The sequence below is a fragment of the Elaeis guineensis genome, chromosome 7, assembly GCF_000442705.2.
Source record: "Elaeis guineensis isolate ETL-2024a chromosome 7, EG11, whole genome shotgun sequence".
NCBI lineage: Eukaryota > Viridiplantae > Streptophyta > Magnoliopsida > Arecales > Arecaceae > Elaeis > Elaeis guineensis.
The window spans coordinates 89,422,683-89,444,557 of NC_025999.2; the positions used below are offsets into that span (position 1 = coordinate 89,422,683).

The 21,875-nt window shown below is 51.2% G+C and overlaps 2 protein-coding genes across 2 annotated transcripts; one reads left to right on the top strand and one right to left on the bottom strand.

Annotated features, from left to right (window-relative positions):
* Positions 1 to 556: 556 nt before the first annotated feature.
* Positions 557 to 1,661, bottom strand: LOC109506100 (uncharacterized; the record flags this gene model as incomplete). Its single annotated transcript, XM_073260817.1, is given in 4 exon segments — positions 557 to 840; positions 962 to 1,087; positions 1,180 to 1,283; positions 1,361 to 1,661. Coding segments are annotated over 4 exon segments (641 nt in total), but the record flags the coding sequence as incomplete, so codon positions are not given.
* A 19,310-nt stretch (positions 1,662 to 20,971) lies between these two features.
* Positions 20,972 to 21,662, top strand: LOC105048401 (probable calcium-binding protein CML18). Its single transcript, XM_010927695.3, has one exon. It carries the CDS (start codon positions 20,995 to 20,997, stop codon positions 21,508 to 21,510), a length of 516 nt encoding a protein of 171 aa, XP_010925997.1. The 5' UTR covers positions 20,972 to 20,994; the 3' UTR covers positions 21,511 to 21,662.
* The last annotated feature ends 213 nt before the right edge of the window (positions 21,663 to 21,875 follow it).

Sequence of the window (21,875 nt, forward strand, 5' to 3'; positions counted from 1 at the left end):
ATATGCTTCAGGGTTTGAAGAACATACTTATTCTAAACATTTCAAAAAACTTTGAATCTCCAACGAATTAAAAGAGCAGATTTTTTGTTATTCAACTATGACATCCGTTCTCATGTTATTGTCCCTTATGTGTGAAACTTTTTCTTCTATCCCTCTCCAGCTAAGCTTGTTTGGTGTTCTTTCCTTGTGACTTCACCAATACACACTGTGCGCTGCATAGGACTATTATGATCGTCATTACTGGTTTTTAACTAACTTGTCTATGCTAGTTATAGAGAGATGAAGCATCATAGATATTTGCAGCATCTAAAATATGTTTTATTAAACATAAAAAAAAAAAAAAGCTTATTTACCCGCTACTATGTATTTCTTACGGAATCACACGTATTGAACTGTCTTCTATTTTTCGAACAGAAACGAAAAACTATGTTCTATTAAATCTACCATATATGTACCACCTTTGCACCAATCCGTGCTGGCGAAAACTATAATTCTTTTAGCATTCGAATTGTACACAAGAACTGACCAAAAGCATGACCGAGACAGCAAAACATACCCATTTAGCTTGCAAGCAAGGTGGGAGCCGGCGAATTGCTCGGCGCTGCGGAGGTTGAGGCGCTCACAGAGGCGGATATGGTACCTCTGCAAGTAGTACTTCTGATGGTGGCTCTCTGCAAGATAGAAGCCAGAGTTGTTGCCGGAGTGGCAAGGCAATATTTTGGTGACTATCCTCCTGTTCAGCTTCATCTGCTGCCTAACCTTTGATTCTTGCGATTGCTTCCTCTCCTCCTCATTCTCGTAAAATATTGCTGATCGATAGTGTGTGTTAACTCCAAAATTCTGACAAAAAAACAATCATTGTTCATGCACCAGCCTAAATAAGCACAATACAAGGAAATTTATAGAACAAATTAACATGGTTATGATCAGATTATTCTAATAAAATAATATTATGGTATACCAGATATTCCTTCTTTGTTGGATCATGGCTTGCCCAGAAGACCTCGCACAGAGATTTGTAGGAAGTATTCCTCGTATCATAAGTCACCTTTACAGCCTCGGTATGTCCTGTGTTTCCTTCTGATACCTGTAAAATTTCTCTATTTGATAAGATCCTAATTCATGACCATCTTTCTTTCCAGTAATTAGGCTTGTAAGAAGTTAAACCAAAACAACGACCTCTTTGTAACTAGGCTTTACAGGGGTTCCTCCATGGTAACCCACAGCCGTCCTTACTGCATCATCAACACGACCAAATGCAGCCTCGAGTTCCCAGAAGCTACCTATGATCATCATATATCTTAATGAAAACTAAGATCGATAGCAGGAAAAACGATAAGAAGATGAAATAGAAATTTACCTGCAGCAAAAATGGCCTCTTTAAGGAACTCCGGTGGTGGAAGATCATTTGATATCATCTCCTGCTGGAAGGAAAGATCATCATGAATTTGGGTACTAGATTTGGGAAGTAGTTTATACATCATCATATTTTTTTCCAGAAATAAGAGGCTAAAGGGTTTGAAAGGATGCTAACAACTAGAGAAAATGAAGCTTTTGAGTCCAAAAATGACTCTCTGGTGCTATACGTGTAGGCCTGAAGTTTTAATAGCACGAACAGGGAGAGCCTGGTCCTTGCCCTGGTCTTTCCAAAACCACAGCAGAGCTACAATTTCAGGACCCACGCGCTCAATTAGTAGGAAAGAATGGAAACAGCATGTGGATTCCATTTCATGTGTGGTGCTCCGAGTAAGTCACCTGTTCAGATTATGATGAGCGTTCACACTGGGGAAAGGGAACGGGGCAATTGGGGCCCACATCCACTAGTACGTGAAAAATTCTGAGGCATCCCAGAAAACGAACAGAAGACGCCAGATTTGTCTTCATGAGCTGTCCCTTGCTTGGCATCACTGAAGACCAGAATGGTTCTGTTGTTAGAAAACACAATGATACCAGATCAATTGAGAGTATCAACAATGAAAACGCGATGACCTCCAACTCCGCAGCCTAGCTAAGTCTTTCTAAATTTGATTTTCTAGAAACCAAAGGTGATTTTCTTACTAGGGGCCCTGCCACAAAGAGTTTCCATCAAATATGGTCAGATTAGGTCAAGTTAGATTACCTGTTTAGTAAATTGGTCACCTTCAGATCTGGATTTTTGACCCATTTGATGAATAGGTTTGGTTCGGATTGATAAGTTTTTGATCTAACAAATCTTCGATGGGATCCATACCTGATCCGATCCGATTGCCACTGTTAGGAGTAATTTGAAATGGACCGATGATATGTGAAGATTCAAGCCCATTATAACTTATCGGGTCCATATATGCATCTCTCAAGCGATCTAATTGTTGTGGTTTACCCGACCTCTGGTCAGAGACTATTCTGTCCGATCTCTCGTCGGCATATTCTTGATCCGATTTTTGATTTAAAAGAGTTAGTCGGATCACACATCTTAAGCAGTACAGTCACATGATTGATTATGACTTGTCCGATCCTTAATCGGTGTGTGCTTGATCTGACCTCTGGTCGGTTAATCTTTGATTCGACCCCTAATCGAACAGTTCTTTATCCGAATTCTGGACGGAAAAGATTTGATCCGATTCTTGGTCAAAGAGTTTGTTGATCGATTTTCAGTCGCATCCGATCTTTATACGGCTTGCGTATTGAGACAATATCTGATCAACATAACAACTGCGAGTCGACTAGTCTTCCGGATCAATCCATCTAACCGAGTCTTGATCGAAAAACTGTTAGTCCCAACTCCTAGTCAGCACTCCACACTCTCTGATCTCTCCTAGGAAATAGATTGATCAGGCTTAGGTTCAAAAGGCAAGCACCAACTGACCATAGCTATCAATACTATCTAGGTGTAACCGCCTGATCCTAAGAATCTTTCAGATGTAACCTCTGATCTTAAGAATCTTTTAGATGTAACTGCCTGATCCTGAGAATCATAACTAAATAACCGCACCAGATTCGGCCAGCATGTCTTCTAAGAATGGTTACACAACCGTCTCCTCTATAAATACTCAAATTTCAAAAATTCAGATAAGTAATCCATCTCAAAGAGCTAAAATTCTGCTTCTCTATTTCTGCGTTCTAATTTGAGCATCGGAGGGTTCTCGTCGGAGCATAATCCTCTGACCTAAACTTTTTTGCGGGTTGCTCCAGTGTCTTATTTCTTTATCTTTCGGCATCAATCAGAAACAAGCCGCAATAGATAGAGAAAGAGCCGAATCTCAGATCCTATAAAAAAAGCAGATAAGTTAGAAACTATTATATGATAGCTCCATACAGGACTTCCTCCTGATGAACCAACGTCTCCACTTTCTAGCAAGTGTGGAATGAAGTAAATCATTCTACTCCTGCACCTCCGACAGCAATGAAAGTTTCTATACTGGTACAGCAACCCACAACAGTGACCGTGGAGCAATTCAACCTGCTTTTTCAGTAGGTGCAACAATTCATGGCTGTCGTTTAGGCAACGATCCAAGCTTCGCCGGCACCACAGCAGACGAATCAAACCCAAGTCCCTCTAGCCCAGCGACTGATAGTGGATCAGACCCAAGGACCAAGGAGGTGGCAGTCTCTGAGTCCTCGATCGGGGCATGATTCAACCCACGACCGACGATCTCTTCCACGCTCTGAAGCGTATAACAATCGAGATGTAGAAATCGAGTGAAGACTTCAAAAAATGGGCGGCCAAGAGAGGGTGCTCAAAATAGGGGCATGCAAAAGAGGCAGCGCTGGTTCCTTTCTTTCTTTTTGGGTTGGCGGCCAAGAAGCCCTAGGTTTCATGGTTCTAGGACGTGGAAAAGACCAGAGAGAGAGGGAGAAAAGAAGGAAGAGAGAGAGAGAGTTCTGGGAGAAAATGATTTGATTAATTGAACCCTTCATACAAATTCTAAATACAAAGGTATTTATACAAGATCAATGTGATCCAACCACAAAACTCCCTTAGCTTACTTGATATGAGATTTGTGCTAATCCAAACCCATGTTCACCCATGATTTGAACAAATCTCATCTACCTAAGACTCAAATCTAGTCCAAAATAAGTTAGTCCCTTGAGGCTCAAGTCTCCTGAACCTAAAGACCCAAAAAGCTAATAGCCTTTCATCCTAGGACCCAAACTAGCCCTAGAAACCTCATGAGTACCTCATAGACTTTAGACCTTGGCCTTAGCCTTGATCCCCTAAGCCTTGGAAGCACCACATGAGGCCCAACAATCTCCACCTTGATGCCCCAAGGTCTCAGCCAACTCCATCCTGTTCATCAAGTACACCAGTGTCACACATCTTTGAAAGTTGTCCCGTGGAAGAACCTTCGTTAGTGCATCCACTGGATTCTCCTTGGTGTGGACCTTCACCAGCTCCACCTCGCCTTCTTCCACAAGCTCTCTAATCCGATGATATCTAATATCGATGTGCTTCATCCTCGCATGGTAGACAGAGTTCTATGCAAGTAATAGTGCACTTTGACTGTCACAGTGCACCCTGACGGTCTCTTGTGTAAAGTCCATCTCCAACACCAAACCCTTCAGCCATAGGGCCTCCTTTGCTGCCTCCGTAATGCCAATATACTCCGTCTCAGTGGTCGATAAGGCCGTGATGGGCTGCAAGCATGATCTCCATAAAACTGGACCTCCAAACAGGCTGAATACAAAATCTATCATCGATCATCGAGTGTCCATATCTCCATCAAAATCAGCATCTACAAACCCTCCTATCAGCCCCAAGCCTCCTTGGACGTGTTGGAGAGTCCTTCAGCATCTTCTCACTGTTTGTAACAGATGCCGCTCTAATAGTATCCATCAAGTATCTGAAGATCTCCTTCAGTATTCGCCAGTGCTCCCTGTCAGGCTGCGTCATGAACTTGCTGATCTGGCTCAATACGTGGACAATATCCGGCCTACAACACATCATAGCATACATAAGGCTTCCCACACCAGAGGCATATGGCACTCTCTTTATCTCCTGAGCCTCCACCTCAGTCTGTGACGACATCGTCTTTGAGAATCTGAAGTGTCCGGTAAGTGGCAGATCCATCGGTTTTACTTTCTTCATCCTAAATCTCTCTAAAATCTTCTTGATGTAACCTCCTTGAGATACATGCAGCATCTTCTTGGCTCGATCTCTGAAAATTTTCATGCCTAAGATCTTCTTCGCAGGCCCCAAATCTTTCATCTCGAACTCTCAAAATAAGATTGCCTTTGGTTCCTGCACAACCTTCCTACTCTTGCATGCTATAAGTATGTCATCCACATACAAGAGTAGAAACACTCTAGACCCATTCTCCAAAGATCAAACATAAACACAAGAGTCATACTTATACCTGAAAAGTCCGATGCTCCTCACATAGAAATCAAATCGCTTGTACCATTGTCACGGTGATTGCTTCAGCTCGTACAGTGATTTCTGTAGCAAACAGATCTTCCCTTCTGCTCCTAGCTCTTGGAACCCCAATGGCTGCTCCATATAGATGCTCTCCTCCAGATACCTATGGAGAAACACCATCTTGATATCCATCTGCTCCAGCTCCAAGTCCTGAGTTGCTACGATGCTCAGCAACATCCTGATGGAAGTATGTCTGAAGACAGGAGAGAAAATCTCGCTGAAGTCGATGCCTTCCTTCTGGTAGTATCCTTTGGCCACTAGCCTCATCTTGTACCTGATACCTCCCTGCTCTGAAGGCCCCTCCTTGCGTTGGTAAACCCATTTGCAACCAATGGATTTCTTTTCTTGTGGCAACTGCACCAATCGTCATGTCTCGTTCTTGTGGAGAGACTGCATCTCCTCGAACATTGCTTGGACCCATCTCTCTCTGTCCTAGCACTCCATGGTCTCTTCATAGGTGTAGGGATCCCCATTCGCTGTCACCAAGGCATATGACAATATCTCCTCAAAGCCATATCATTCCGATTGCCTGACATTCTTTTTAGGCTTGTGCAATGCAACCCTGATGTCCATCCTGGGTCTAGCTTGCTCCGGTTGGACCTCTTGGCTTCTATCACCCATCCGAACTCTCTCCACCAGTGGAGACACATCTGAAGAGTGCTCCACCTGAATACCAAGTCCTCCTGATGCACCTGCAAGGGGCAAAAGAGAATAGGATGTAAATTGTCCAGTATTGCCCTGTTGGACCTCCTGCTGCTTCTGCTGCTCCTCCATGCCATCCCGCTTTTGGAGAACTGAATTTTCATAGAAGGTGACATCCCTACTGATGACGACCTTCTTCTCCAAGGGATCCCATAGCCGGTATCCCTTAATTCCTCATGGATATCCCAAAAACACCATCTTTCGTGACCTGACGTCCAATTTGGTCCGCTCACCAGCACCGATGCGCACATATGCCGTGCACCCAATTACCAATTACCCTTAGATGGCTCAGCCCAATCCTCCTTCCAGACCATTTTTTCTCTAGAATACCACCATCTAATCTTGAGTGAGGTGATCGATTCACCAAATAGCAGACTGCATCTATTGTATCAACCCAGAATACCTTAGGAAGTCCTGCCTGCAGCCTCATGTACCTTGCCTTTTCCAAAAGAGTTCTGTTGATCCTCTCGGCCACCCCATTTTGCTGAGGAGCCTCTCTCACCGAGAAGTGCCTTTTGATGTCGCACTCCTCACAAAAATATGGAACTCTCATATACTCTCCGTCATTGTCGGATCGTAGACACTTCAAGCTCCGACCTGTCTCCTTCTCCACCTCAGCTTTCTATACCTTGAATTTGGTGAAGACTTCTGATTTCTTCTTCATGAAGTAGATCCATACCTTTCTAAAGAAATCATCTATAAAGGTCAAGAAGTATCTCACCCTATTTCTGACTAAAATCGGGGCTGGTCCCCACACATCAGTGTGGAATAGTTCCAATGGGGCTGCACTGCGGGCTGAACTACTGACAAACTGTACTCTTCTCTACTTTTCCATCTGGCATGTCTCACATACCTCTGAAATACCTCCATCCAAATTTAGAATCAGACCATGCTTGCTCAGCACCTTCATCCCATGATCACCCATATGGCCTAGGCAGTAGTGCCACAACCGATGAGCCCTCTGCTGATCCTGCGCTGCAGCTGCTGCATCAAATTCTCTGATCACCACAGATCCTTCCAACCTATAGAGGTTATTCTCCATCTTTCTACCTCTCATCACCACCATGGCTCCATTAGAGATGTTCAAGACTCCACTTCTGGCATAATTGCTGAAGCTGAATCTGCTCTGCTCCAAATAGCCCAGTGACACCAGATTCTTCTTCAATTCTGAGACATGCTTTATATTTGTGAGAGTCTGCACCATCCCATCAAACATCCTCACCCAAATACTCTCTATACTAGCAACCTTGCATGGGTGATCATCTCTGAGTATCACGGTCCCCTCGTCAATCTTAGTGTATGTCACGAACCAAGATCGGTTTAGGATGTAGTGATGCGATCAGACTGAATCCAGGGTCTATACATCTGTGTATCATCTGTGACCATCAGATACCACCAAGAGGTCATCCTCCACCTCCTGATTAGCCACCATACTCAGTGCATCAGATCCTTCCTTGTCTCCCTTCTTGCTCTTCCACTGCGGGCAATCTCACTTGAAGTGCCCGATCTCATTGCACTTGTAGCACTGAGCCTCTTTCTTACTTCTGCTCTTTCGGACTTTGATCGTCTCCTTGACTTGCCTCTTTCTAATCCTCTTCCTGACCTCTCTCCCATGGCCAAGCCCTCTTGGGGAGCTCCATCATTGGTCATCTTTTCCTGCTATTCATTGGAGCGCAGCACCGAGACCATGTCTTCATACTCCAGAGTCTCCTTGCCATACAACAGTGTCGTCACCAATGGATCATAGGAAGGGGATAGCGAGCATAGCAATAAAAGAGATTTATCTTTCTCCTCCATCTTCATCCCGATGTTCAGCAACTCGTTGCACATCTGGTCGAATCTCTGGATGTGACCCAAAACATCTCTGCCTTTCTGCATCCGAAGGCTGTACAATCTCTTCTTCAATATCAGCTTGTTGCACATATTTTTTCCATATACATAATGTGCAACTTCGATCACAAACCCTTCGGGGTCTTCTCCTCTAACACTGAATAGAGAGCCATATCCGTCAAACATCTTCTAATCACCGAACAAGCCTTCTTCTTCAGGAACATCTATTGACGATCCGACATTCCTTCAGGCTTCTCCTCCAACGTCTGATCTAGATCTGCCTGAACCAAGAGATCTTCAGCCCTAACTTTCCACATAGAAAAAATTTTTTCCCATCAAACTTCTCAAAATCGACCTTCGTGTTGCTTGCCATGGCTGAATCCAAACCAAATCATAACAGAAACTCCAAGAAATTTGAGAAATACCTTGACAGGGATCTTGCTGAAATTTTAGCTTTTGAAGATCTTCACCTTCTGGCATCTCGTTCTTCCTTCACGCAATACGGACTCTGATACCACTTGTTATGCCATATTTTCAGGTGTGTGGAGTACCTCCCACCAGGAGATCAATGAAGAAAACTCCCTGGAAGGGGATGAAACACGTTGAAGAAGAACAACCTTTCTGGTTGCAACAGCCTTGTAAATCCTATCGGTAGGATTTCTTTCTTCAATTTGAACCCCTTCTCCACCAGATCTGAAATTTACCTTTTGGGACCTAGAAGCACACTTGATGAAGCCTCCAAAACTAAAAAAATTAGGATCTGAAACTCTTCTTGGGCGGTCAAGAGGGGGTGCTCAAAATAGGGGCGTACAAAAGAGGCAGCACTAGTTCCTTTCTTTCCTTTTTGGGTTGGCAGCCAAGAAACCCTAGGTTTCTTGGTTCTAGGGCATGGAGAAGACCACAGAGAGGAGGAAAAGAAGGAAGAGAGAGAGAGTTATGAGAGAAATGATTTGATTGATTGAATCCTTCGTACAAATCCTAAATACAAAGGTATTTATACAAGATCAATGTGATCCAACCACAAAATTCTCTTGGCTAACTTGATATGAGATTTGTGCTAACCTTAACCCATGTACACACATGATTTGAATAAATCTCATCTATCTAAGACTCAAATCGAGTCCAAAACAAATTAGCCCTTTGAGGCTCAAATCTTCTGAACCTCAAGATCCAAAAGGCTGACAGCCTTTCATCCTAAGACCCAAATTAGCCCTAAAAACCTCATGAGCACCTCATGAACTTTGAACCTTGGCTTTAGTCTTAGTCTCTTGAGCCTTGGGAGCACCATATGAGGCCCAACATACAAATGTAGGGATGAAAATATCAATAATGCAATTACATAACAATGGCTTGGGTGAAAAAAAAAAAAAAAACTAACAATGCCATACTATTTTGTGGTCTTGAATCTGTTTTCATGCCACTTCATGCATATCATTTTCTCAAGCCTAAACCATAAGTAGTTATCCCAAGTTCACGAGAGGCAAGCATCCACCAGCTGAAACTGAAAGTAGATCTATCTGAGTGGGACCACAAGCAACCTAACGTACACCACATGTGACCAAGAAATAGTAGAGTATAAATTATAAAAATCTTTTTAAGATTTATATTTGTTATATTTATATTCAATAATTTATAAATCTATTCTTACATCCAGTTAAATAAAAAATATATATTAAACCATTTATCTCATTTAAAAACTCAAAATCATCCTTATGTGGGAAGAAGGATGCACGTATCTCTGCGTGGATGTAGATTTTTCAAATTATTATGAGTAAGAATAATTTATCCATAACCTCAGAAAAAAAAATTTGTAATTTACTGAACAGTGTATTCTGGTTTCCTGCAGCAATAAGTTTTCAACTCAGTCCGGGATGTTAGCTGAGATATCTGTTATATTTTGAGCTACTAAGTTAAAATGGCATGCAGTCCCGGATTTATTGAGATTACTCGTGTTGGGGGATACCCACCGACCGACTATCGGAGGGCCCGACCGGCTGGCGGCCCGACCGACCGTCTCCGACTGGCGGCCCGACTGACCGTCTCCGACTGAAAGCCGGGAGTGACCGACTAACGGACGCTAATGACGGCTTTTCAATGGCCCTATCGCCGACTGGAGGTATGTCGGGCGTATCCCTCCCGACCGACCAGACCCAGAGGCCGACTCACAAGAAACTCGCCGACTGACGGGGAACCCGACGCCACTCTGCTGGCCACCGACCAAGGGTCGGCCGTCTCCTCCCATCGCCGTACAGCCGCCGGACCTTGTCAGCTCTGACACAGACATGCGGCACAGTTCCCCAGGGGCATTGTCCCGCCGAGAGCGAGGTCAACCCTGGTGATTAGACGGCCACACGGCGACATGACATTTCCACGGCGGCTCTGACAGTCTACAGTGAGTTGACAGTTCCTCACTTGTCCGCGCCATTAATGACGGCGCCATACCTAGCTCCACTATATATACCGGGGAAGGCAACAGTGCAAGGGTCGATCCGCCCGTCTCTCCCACATACGCAGGCTCGCTCCTCCCTCTCTCTCTCTCCCTCTCTCCTTCTCAGAGCTCTCTGTCTGCATTTCACTGTTGCCCAGTCACCTCTCTGACTTGACCGTCGGAGGGTCCCCGCCGGAGCCGCCTCCGGTCAGTGCGGACTTCCTTTTGCAGGTGCACGCTTCCCGGCGATCGGGCGACGAAGCGATTGGCCGCAACAGATTGGCGCGCCAGGTAGGGGACAGCATGACAAAGACAAGAGCTCAACGATCGAGAGTCACTGGGTCGGCAAGGCGCTCTTCCCGCCGGGAAGAAGCCTCCCCGCCCCCACCGGCGGCGGAGCCTAGCTCTCCGCGCCCTGCAGTGACCACGGAGGCCCAGATTGCGGCCATCGTACGGCAGATGACCGTACTGACCGACGCAGTAAAAAGCCTCCAGCAACAACCGGCGGCCCGACCTATGCCTTCCAGGAGCAGCCGCCGACGGCCGCGCCGACCCCTGTCGCCTCCAAGCGAGCGCTCTCAACAGCACTCCCACGGAGAGGAGGAGGGGCGACCACGCGCGACGACCGACGGTCTCAGCGGCCCTCTCCTTCCCCGTTGGAACGGGCGAGGAAGGAAAAGCGGCCGCGCACACCGTCGGCCTCTCTTTCGGAATCCTCCGGAGGCTCCACTCCTGGGGTCTCCCAGCATCGACGAGCGGACGACTACGAGCGACGGTTCGAGGAGATCGACCGCCGGCTCGTCCAACTGCAGATGGACGGCCAGAAGTCTTCGAACGACGTCGACTTCCAGACCGCCCAGCCTCTCTCTCGACTGGTCCTCGATGAGCCGATTCCCAGTCGGTTCAAAATGCCGAACATGGAGCCATACGACGGCTCCACCGACCCAGTCGACCACCTCGAGAGCTATAAAGCTCTCATGACGATTCAAGGGGCAACCGACGCTCTTTTTTGCATCGGCTTCCCCGCTACACTTCGCAAGGCTGCCAGGGCTTGGTACTCCGGCCTTCGATCGGGCAGTATCCATTCCTTCGCGCAGCTCGAGCACTCGTTCGTGGCCCATTTCAGCACCAGCCGAAAGCCGCCGCGAACGTCGGATAGCCTTTTCTCCCTCAAGCAGGGGGAAAACGAGATGCTCCGACACTTCGTGGCGCGATTCAACGCGGCCACGCTCGAGGTCCGGGACCTCAACGAAGACATGGCGGTTTCAGCCATGAAGCGGGGCCTGAGGTCGTCCCGATTTACTTATTCTCTGGACAAGACCCTCCCCTGAACGTACGCCGAGCTACTGGAGCGCGCATACAAGTATATGCGCGCGGACGAAGGAGCGTCCGACCGACGCCTGGTCGAGCCCAGGGGTCCGAAGGAGAAGCGAAGAAAAGGTCGGGAGCCCGCCGAACCAAGCAGGCCCCCGGCCGATAGTCGGCTTTCTCCACCCCGACAGATCCAAAAATCACCCCGCCGACAGACTCCGAGGTCGGTGCGTCCCAGGTATGACTCCTACACTCCTCTCTCCGCTCCCCGTGCGCAGATCTTGATGGAGATCGAAGGGAAAGAATACCTGCGACGGCCTCCGCCTCTGAAGGCAAAGGGCCTCGACCATCGGAAGTACTGCCGGTTCCATCGAGCCACGGCCACGACACCGAGCGATGCATCCAGTTGAAGGATGAGATCGAAAATCTCATCCGCCGAGGGTATCTCGGCAAGTTTCGAAAGGGTCCGCCGACCCGACCGACTGCCGATCGACGCCCCCAGCCGACTGAAGAGGCACCGACTAACCAGCCGACGGCTGGAGTCATCAACACGATCTCCAAGCGGCTGGGATCGGGGACGTCTACAGGGGGGAGCCGACGAAAAAGCCGCGCCCGGACGACGTGATTACTTCTCAGAAGACGACGTTCGGGGCATCCAGACTCCCCACGACGACGCTGTTGTTGTGTCGGCGACAATAGCCAATTATGATGTAAAACGAATTTTTGTTGATAATGGAAGTTCGACAAATGTTTTGTTTTACTCGACCTTTTCCCGAATGCGACTACCGACTGATCGACTTAGTGGGGTCTCCACGCCCTTGATCGGCTTTGCCGGAGACACCGTCACGACAGAAGGAGAAATCACCCTGCCCGTGACGGTCGGTACCGAACCACGGCAAAGCACAGTCTCCCTTATTTTCGCGGTCGTCCAAGTTCCTTCGGCCTACAATGCCATACTCGGGTGACCCGGACTGAACGCCCTCAGGGCGATCGTCTCGACGTACCATCTCCTTGTTCGATTCCCGACCAAAAACGGAGTCGGAGAGATGCGCGGAGATCAACAGCTCGCCCGACGATGCTTCCAAATCTCCGCCCAAAGCGACGAGACGAAGGATCCCCTGACAATCGACAAACTGGATCAACGGGAGGAGGAAGAGCGGGGTTCGCCGGCCGAGCAGCTCGAGGCGATCCCGATAGGAGAAAATCCCGACAGAAAAGTTTGGATCGGGTCTCAATTGCCCGACACCGAACGCCACCGACTGGCGGAGCTGCTGACGGCCAATGCCGACATATTCGCATGGTCGGCAGCAGATATGTCGGGCATCCCTCCAGAAACAATTACTCACTGACTCAACATCGACCCGACGATGAAGCCGGTGAGGCAGAAGAAAAGGTCCTTCGCCCCAGAAAGGCAGAAGGCCATTGACGAAGAAGTGGACAAGCTGCTCGAAGCAGGCTTCATTCGGGAATCCACGTATCCCGATTGGCTTGCCAATGTCGTCATGGTCAAGAAAGCCAGCGGAAAATGGAGGATCTGCATCGACTATACCGACCTCAACCGAGCATGCCCGAAGGATAGCTTCCCACTCCCGAAGATCGACCAGCTGGTGGATGCGACGTCCGGATTTTGGCTGCTTAGCTTCATGGACGCCTTCGCCGGGTACAATCAGATCCGGATGGCGCCTGAAGACGAGGAGCACACCGCGTTCGTGACCCCCAAGGGCCTCTACTGTTATCGGGTGATGCCCTTTGGATTGAAGAATGCCGGCGCCACCTACCAGCGACTCGTCAATAAGGTCTTCAAAGACCAGATTGGGCGTAACATGGAGGTGTACGTGGACGACATGCTGGTAAAGAGTACGCAGATCCGGACCATGTTCAGGATCTCGAGGAGACCTTCCGCACCCTTCGACGACACCGAATGAAGCTCAACCCGACCAAATGCGCCTTCGGGGTGACCTCGGGGAAGTTCCTCGGATTCCTCGTTTCTCAGAGAGGGATCGAGGCCAACCCTGAGAAGATAAAGGCGATCCTCGACATGCGTCATCCGAACACCAAGAAGGAGGTCCAACAGCTGAACGGAAGAATCGTCGCTCTTAGCCGATTCATTTCCCGATCAGCTGAAAGGTGCCTCCCGTTCTTCAAGACCTTGCGTCAGGCGAACGGTTTCTCTTGGTCGGATGAGTGCGAACAGGCCTTTGAAGACCTGAAAAGATACTTGGCTTCCCCGCCGCTGCTCGTGAAGCCGCAGGTCGGGGAGACCTTGTATCTCTACTTGGCCACATCTTCTGAGGCGATCAGCTCGGTGCTCGTTCGGGAAAACGAGTGCCGAACCCATCAGCCCATTTATTACATCAGCAAAGTGCTCCACGGCGCCGAAGCAAGATACTCGGAGACGGAAAAGATGGTTTTCGCCCTGACCGTCTCCGCGCAACGGCTCCGACCATACTTCCAGGCCCACGCCATCGTGGTACTCACCAACCAGCCCCTGAGGGCCGTACTGCGCCGACCCGACACATCCGGACGACTCGCTAAGTGGGCAATGAAGCTTAGCGAGTTCGACATTCAGTACCGACCGAGGCCTGCCTTGAAGGCTCAGGTCTTGGCCGACTTCATCGCTGAATGCCCGACGACCGACCGAAGGTCGGGAGCTGAAGGCCCGGGACGAGATTCGGTCCCTGAGCCAGACCCGATCTCCACCTGGGTACTTCACATCGACGGAGCCTCCAACGCTCAGGGAAGCGGGGCCGGGCTCCTGCTCACGAACTCGGATGGGGTAGTCACCGAATACGCCCTCCGGTTCGACTTCAAGGCCTCCAACAATCAAGCCGAATACGAGGCACTCCTCGCGGGCTTGAGGATGGCGAAGGAACTGGGCGTTGACAGCCTCCGGGCATTCTCCGACTCTCAGCTGATCGTGGGGCAGGTCAAGGGCGACTTCGAGGCGCGAGATCCGACCATGATCAAGTATCTTCAGAAGGTAAAGGATCTCGTGGCCCGCTTAGGGCATTTCGAGATCTCCCACATCCCCAGGATGGAGAACGCCCGTGCCGACGCTCTCTCCAGATTGGCAACGTCGGCCTATGATTCTTTGGGTCGGACGTTTGTCGAAAACCTCCAACAGCCGAGCATCGATCGGGTCGAAGAAGTACAGCAGCTAACGTCTGAACCAAGTTGGATGGACCCGATCATCCAGTACCTGTCCGAGGGGACCAGTCCCGAAGATCCCGCGGAGGCCAAGCGACTCCGATGGTCGGCGTCACAATATGTGATCATGGACGGCCGACTCTACAAGAGGTCGTTCTCCCTCCCTCTGCTCAGGTGCTTGGGACCGACCGACGCTGACTACGCCCTCCGAGAGGTTCACGAAGGAATTTGTGGGAATCACTTGGGGGGCAAGTCCTTAGCCTTCAAGGTCCTACGACAGGGCTACTACTGGCCGACCATGAGGAAGGATGCGGCAGAGTTGGTCCGAAGGTGCGAGCCATGTCAGAAGTATGCCAATATTCAGCACCAACCGGCCAGCCAAATCACTCCCATTGTCGCTCCATGGCCCTTCGCTCAGTGGGGAGTCGATATTCTCGGCCCCTTCCCACCGGCGTCGGGCCAAAGGAAGTTCATCGTTGTCGCCATCGACTACTTCACGAAGTGGGTCGAGGCTGAGCCCTTGGCGCAGATCACCGAGCGGAAGATGGAGGACTTCGTCCAAAAGTCCATCATCTTCAGGTTCGGATTGCCGCACACCATCATCACCGACAACGGACGGCAATTCGACAACCAAGACTTCAAGGACTTCTGCGCCAGGTTCCACATCCGTCATCGACTAACTTCAGTCGGGCACCCACAGTCCAACGGTGAGGTTGAGGTGACGAACCGAACCTTGCTCCATGGACTCAAGACCCGACTGAACGAAGCCAAAGGTCTCTGGGTCGACGAGCTGGGCTCCGTCCTATGGGCTTACCGAACGACCCCCCGTGTCCCGACCGGAGAGTCGCCGTTCAGTTTGGCCTACGGGACAGAAGCTGTGATCCCGCTCAGATTGGCCTGCCATCTTCAAGGGTCGAGCAGTACCACGAGCCGGACAACTCCGAAAGTCGGAGGGCCGACCTAGACCTTCTCCCCGAACTGCGAAATGAGGCTCAAATCCGAATGGCCTCATACCGACAGAGGGTCGCCCGGTACTACAACGCCAAGGTCAGACCAAAGCTCTTCAGGCCTGGCGACCTAGTCTTGAGGAAGGCGGAGGTGTCGAAGCCCTTGGACCAAGGGAAGTTGGCTCCCAACTGGGAAGGACCCTACAGGGTTGCTGACACCTTCGGGCCGAGAGCCTATCGGCTGGAAACCCTTGAGGGAAAAACCATTCCCCGGACTTGGAACGCCGACAACTTGAAGCTGTATTGCCAGTGAATTCTGTAATTCAATTGTCGGAATACATCTTCAGTTTGAAAAATTGGAGTTCTAACTCTTCCACTACCGGTCGGCGCTCAGCCCCGACACGCCGACGCGGATCTGGCACCGACGACACATCGGCCCCTTACACGGACCGATGCATCTACAACGACGGGAGTCAATACTCCTTCGACGACTCGTCGGACCTTCACAAAGGCCGGCGGACTCTTATGAACGGGAGTTCATGCTCCCTCTACGGTCGAATTTTCGGGCAGAATCCGTCGGCCGACAGATCGATCGGGCCCCGACCGAAGAAAGGCAAAAAGCCCACGCGACTATTGTCGCGACTTCCGACCTAGCTACGGTCGGTCGAGGGATATTCGGCTTACCACCGTCTATCACACGACGCGACCTTTGTCGCATCTACGACTTGCCGACCGACCAACGGCCGGCTGAACGACATTCGGCTTACCACCGGGCGTCGGAAGACATCGAACCCGACGCAGGGGTATGGGAACCCGACTTACTATCGTTTCCCCGATACTGCGCCGGACGACGACTTCGATTATCGGAACCCGACCTAAAGTCGGGACACATTTTACTCTCGGGGCTGAACAAGTCGCTGAAGTCCTACCGACTTGCGCGAGTTAGTGACTTAACTAAGTCAGCGACTAACGTTCGACATTGCAGACATGTTGGCATTACAAACAAGGGGAGAAAGTAAAGGGAAGTTTCATTCAATACTTGAAGAAATTTTATCTACAAAGATAAGGCCGAAGCCCGATTACAGGTCGAAGCAGAGCATAAGACAAAACAAAACCGACTAATCGTCGGAGTCAACGTCGTCAACAGGACGACGATGCGAGTTGGTCGGCGGTTCTGCTCCGACTTCATCCGTCGGGGCCGACCGATCTTCGGCAACCTGCTCTGCGACGTCTTCGGCTTCCGCCCTGGTGGAGAGACCATCCGACGCTGGTCCGGCCGTCTCCTCCGCAGCTGGGGCCTCCGACCCTGGCAGAACCACGTGGCTAAGGTCAAGTTCGGGGTACAAGCTCCAAACGGCTTCCCGGGCATCCTCGTACCCGACTTGGTACGAGAGGTAGCCGCTCTCGAGGAGCTCTTCGCGGTACTCCTCTGAGTCCCGGAAGACCTCGACCGCCCGACCCAAAGCCAACTTCGCCGACTCTGATTCGGCTTTGGCAACGTCTGCGTCGGCCTGAGCGGCGGCATGGCCCTCTTCAGCCTTGGCGAGGTTCTCAAGACTCGCCCGAAGTTGCTCGCGCTCGCCCTCCAACTCTTTGCCGACGCTGTCTCGCTCGTGTCGGAGCCGACGGATGGTCCGGGACTTCTTGGCCACGTCATCCTTCGCCGACTTGAGCTCCGACTCCAGCGACGCCTTGGCCTCCTTGAGTCCGGAGATCTCCTCCGAAAATCGGGAGACCTCCCCCTCGAGTCGGTTCTCCCGGTCGACCGACTGTTGAAATTGGTCGAGAAGGATGGCCTTCTCGGCTTCGAGGCCCGCGACCTTATCTCTCCAGGCCGCGCGCATGTCCCCAAACTTCCGATATCCGGCCTCCAGCTCGGATATGTTGAAGACCAGCTGCACAAAAAAGAGCCGACTGTTAGTAAGCCGAACTTGCGATGCTACGATTAAAAACAGAGGGAAGGGGAGCTTACCCGGATCATCATCGGATAGAAGGACGACAGCATGTCAGAGACACGCTGGTTCTTCATCGCTTCGATGTCGGCAGGAAGGAGGAGTGCTTGGCATAGTCTCCTGGCCAAGTCGTGGTTGGCCAGGCCCGACGCACCCTCGGGAAGCGAAAGTCGGCCGACCCGCCCGCCGACCTACCTTCGTCACCCGACGCCATTGGGGCCTTACCTCGGCTTGCCGTCCAGGCCCTGACGTCGGAGATAGACGGCAAGCTCGAGCCCGACCGAGTCTCGGCAGACGGCGCGGTGGTGGCATGCGTCGGCAGCTCAGGTTCGCGGACTTCTTCCCGAACCTCCGGAATCTGCTGGGCGGTCGGCGTGCCCCCGGCAGAGTCAGCCGCTCGACGGTCGGGCGAAGCAGCTCCCCCGACTGACAGTCCCTCGGACGGGACATCAACAAGCACTGTCGGCACCGACAGTGCGATCACCGGCTCCGCCTCCGACCCGGCTGGTTCGCTCGGCGGAACCACGCGGGGCCTCTTGGGAGGCTGCGACGGTCCGGCACCTGCCGCCGGCCTCTTCCTCACGGCGTGCTGACGTATGTCGGCTGCCGACAGTCGCGTCCTCGGCGGCATATCTGAAAAAGACGACGAAAGGTTAGAGCTAAAGAAGAAGACAGAAAAGAAAATGAAGGTGTCGGGAGAATGTAAACCGACCTAAACGGGGGACCGGGCTAAGGCCGGCGTCGTACAAGGCCTGCTCGGTGACGAGCTCGCTCTGCTTCGGCACCGAGATATCCTTTAGCCGATGGAAGTCCTCCCGATCATCGGCCTCCACCCGGCTGTTCTCATTTGGATCGGTTCGGGGGTTCCCCCAACGGACTGGAAACCCCCAAGGGGCAGAGGACGACGTGAAGAAGAACTGGTTCTTCCATCCGTGAATGGATGTTGGAAGACCAGTAATGAAAGAGAGCCCTTTCCGAGGAATGAAGTACCACCACCCTCGGGCTTTAGGGTGAGGGCGGAGGATAAAGAAAACTCGGAAAAGAGAGATCCGAGGTTCGGTCGGCAAAAGCCGACACAGGAGGGCGAAGCTGACTATCAGCCGAACCGAGTTCGGCGCAAGTTGTGCCGGGCATAACCCGTAATAGTCCAGAACGTTCCGGACGAACTCCGGAATCGGGAATCGAAGGCCGGCCCGGAGATCCTCCAGATAGAAGGCCACCTGACCCTCGGGCGGGCTATTAACCCGACCATCGGCGCCAGGGGCGAACAGCCGAATCTGCTCCGGGACGCAGTACTGCTCCCGGAGCCGATCGACGTTCGGCCCCGAAAGTGAAGAAGCCTCCACCTCCGGGGACGACCGAGTGTCTTCGGTCGGCTCTCCCGACCGACTACCTCGTGGGGACGTCCTAGCCATGAGCTCAAAGAAATGGCAAGGAAGAAAGGAAAAAGAAAGAGGAAGGCTACTCTAGCCCTTGGAAGGAAAGAGTCGCAAATGGGAGACAGAGCGGAGAAGTACCTGGAGCGGAGGCTCAAACGGGCAGAGTCTCGACTGTAAAAATGAGAGGGGTAAAAAACCATGTGGGGGTAACTTTGTATATATAGTGCTCCCCAACGGTCGAGATGAAGGCACGCACAGCAAAGACTCCCCAGATTTCGCCGCGTGGCGTCATCAGGGCCGTCCAACGGTCCGACGGTTCGACGCACCCCCCTTCAGATTGCGCCACGTCGCCTCCATCCGCTCCACCGAACGCGAACCGATGGCCACACGCCATGTGTCGCGGCGGGACGCGACGTTTTGTCTTCCCGACGGGACGCGACGTTTGGAGTTCCCGAGGGAACGGCGGGAATGACGGTTCCGCTTCCCGATGGGACACGACGGTTCCACTTTCCGATGGGACATGACACCTGGCACCGATTTTATCGCTGACACCAGCGGGACATCCGGCACGGCGGACGTCCGGCGCCGACCGACACGTGATGCTGATGGGACGAGACGCCTAACGCCGACTGGATGTCGGGCGCCGGTAAACCTCTCGACATTTACAAGGCGCCGGACACCGTATCAATCGGCGGTACGGTCGGATCCTCGCATACGACAAATCCACTCCTAGTCGCCAGCTCATCGCCCGACTTAGGAGTGGAGGGGGGCAACTGTTGGGGGATACCCACCGACCGACTATCGGAGGGCCCGACCGGCTGGCGGCCCGACCGACCGTCTCCGACTGGCGGCCCGACTGACCGTCTCCGACTGAAAGCCGGGAGTGACCGACTAACGGACGCTACTGAGGCTTTTCAATGGCCCTATCGCCGACTGGAGGTATGTCGGGCGTATCCCTCCCGACCGACCAGACCCAGAGGCCGACTCACAAGAAACTCGCCGACTGACGGGGGAACCCGACGCCACTCTGCTGGCCACCGACCAAGGGTCGGCCGTCTCCTCCCATCGCCGTACAGCCGCCGGACCTTGTCAGCTCTGACACAGACATGCGGCACAGTTCCCCAGGGGCATTGTCCCGCCGAGAGCGAGGTCAACCCTGGTGATTAGACGGCCACACGCGACATGACATTTTCACGGCGGCTCTGACAGTCTACAGTGAGTTGACAGTTCCTCACTTGTCCGCGCCATTAATGACGACGCCATACCTAGCTCCACTATATATACCGGGGAAGGCAATAGTGCAAAGGGTCGATCCGCCGTTTCTCCCACATACGCAGGCTCGCTCCTCCCTCTCTCTCTCTCCCTCTCTCCTTCTCAGAGCTCTCTGTCTGCATTTCACTGTTGCCCAGTCACCTCTCTGACTTGACCGTCGGAGGGTCCCCATCGGAGCCATCTCGATCAGTGCGGACTTCCTTTTGCAGGTGCACGCTTCCCGATGATCGGGCGACGAGGTGATTGGCCGCAACAACTCGTATCGCGATTTCTAAATTATTAGCGGAGATCCTGTTAATACCTCGGCCACTAACCGAGTTGGCCAAGATCTTCTTTTTTAAATAAACCTCGTGAAAAGAAATACCTACCGGCTGGGACTCTCGTCGGAAGCCTCCAGAATGTGCCGCACGTACGCTTCGTCCCATCTCCAGAATGTCCGTTGGGCCGTTACCTAGAAAGGAAACGACAAAAAGGAAACCGATATGAGACCTACCAGCGAAAGATATCAAGAAAAAAAAATAATAATAAAAAGAAAAGAAAAAAAAAAAAAAAAAATATATATATATATATATATATATATATATATATATATCAAGCAAAAGCTTTCCTTGACCGCTTTAGACATCTCCTCATGGCGGACCCCCAGGAGTCGGAGAAAACCTCGGAACTCGTCTCCGTGAACGACGTCGAGCGGGTCTTCACGCGCTACGACACCAACGGCGACGGCAAGATCTCACCGTCGGAGCTTGCCGACGTGATGCGCGCCCTCGGATCCGAGGTCTCCGACGAGGAGCTGAAAGCCATGATGGCGGAGCTGGACTCTGACGGCGATGGCTTCGTGGATCTGAAGGAGTTCGTCGCGTTCCACCGCGGGCTGGGCGAAAAGGAGGGAGAGCTGAGGGACGCGTTCGCGATGTACGATCTGGACCGCGACGGGCAGATCTCGGCGAAGGAGCTCCATCTGGTGCTGAAAAGACTGGGGGAGAAGTGCTCCGTCCATGACTGCTCCAGGATGATCCGGTCCGTCGATTCGGACGGAGATGGAAGCGTGAACTTCGAGGAGTTCAAGATGATGATGACGAACGGCGGGGAGAGGAAGGGCTCTGGAGGCGATCCATCTCCATTGCCATCGCCGTCCTCCGGTTGATGTGGGATATCGTGGTTCTAATTTCTTTCACAAGGGTTAGATGAGTTTTAGATGGAGATTAGAGTCCCGTCAATCGCTCTATTGAATTTCTCGTGTCATTTTGAGACGTCTTTTTAGTAATTAATTTAGCTTTAAAGGAACTTCCTCTGCAATGTGTTTTTTGTAGTGCATCTGAGAACTGACTGATTAGTTTCACGCTCTTTGCAGAGAAGACGAGCCGGTACTCGATATCGATCCCTCTTTTTTTTTTTTTTTTTTTTTTCTTTTTTTTTAACGAAAGGGAGGCATAGTCACCGGGCCTTTATTAAAGATTAAAAATTTCTTTATAGCTTTTTGTTTTTCTTTTTAGAGTTCTGTAAATTATA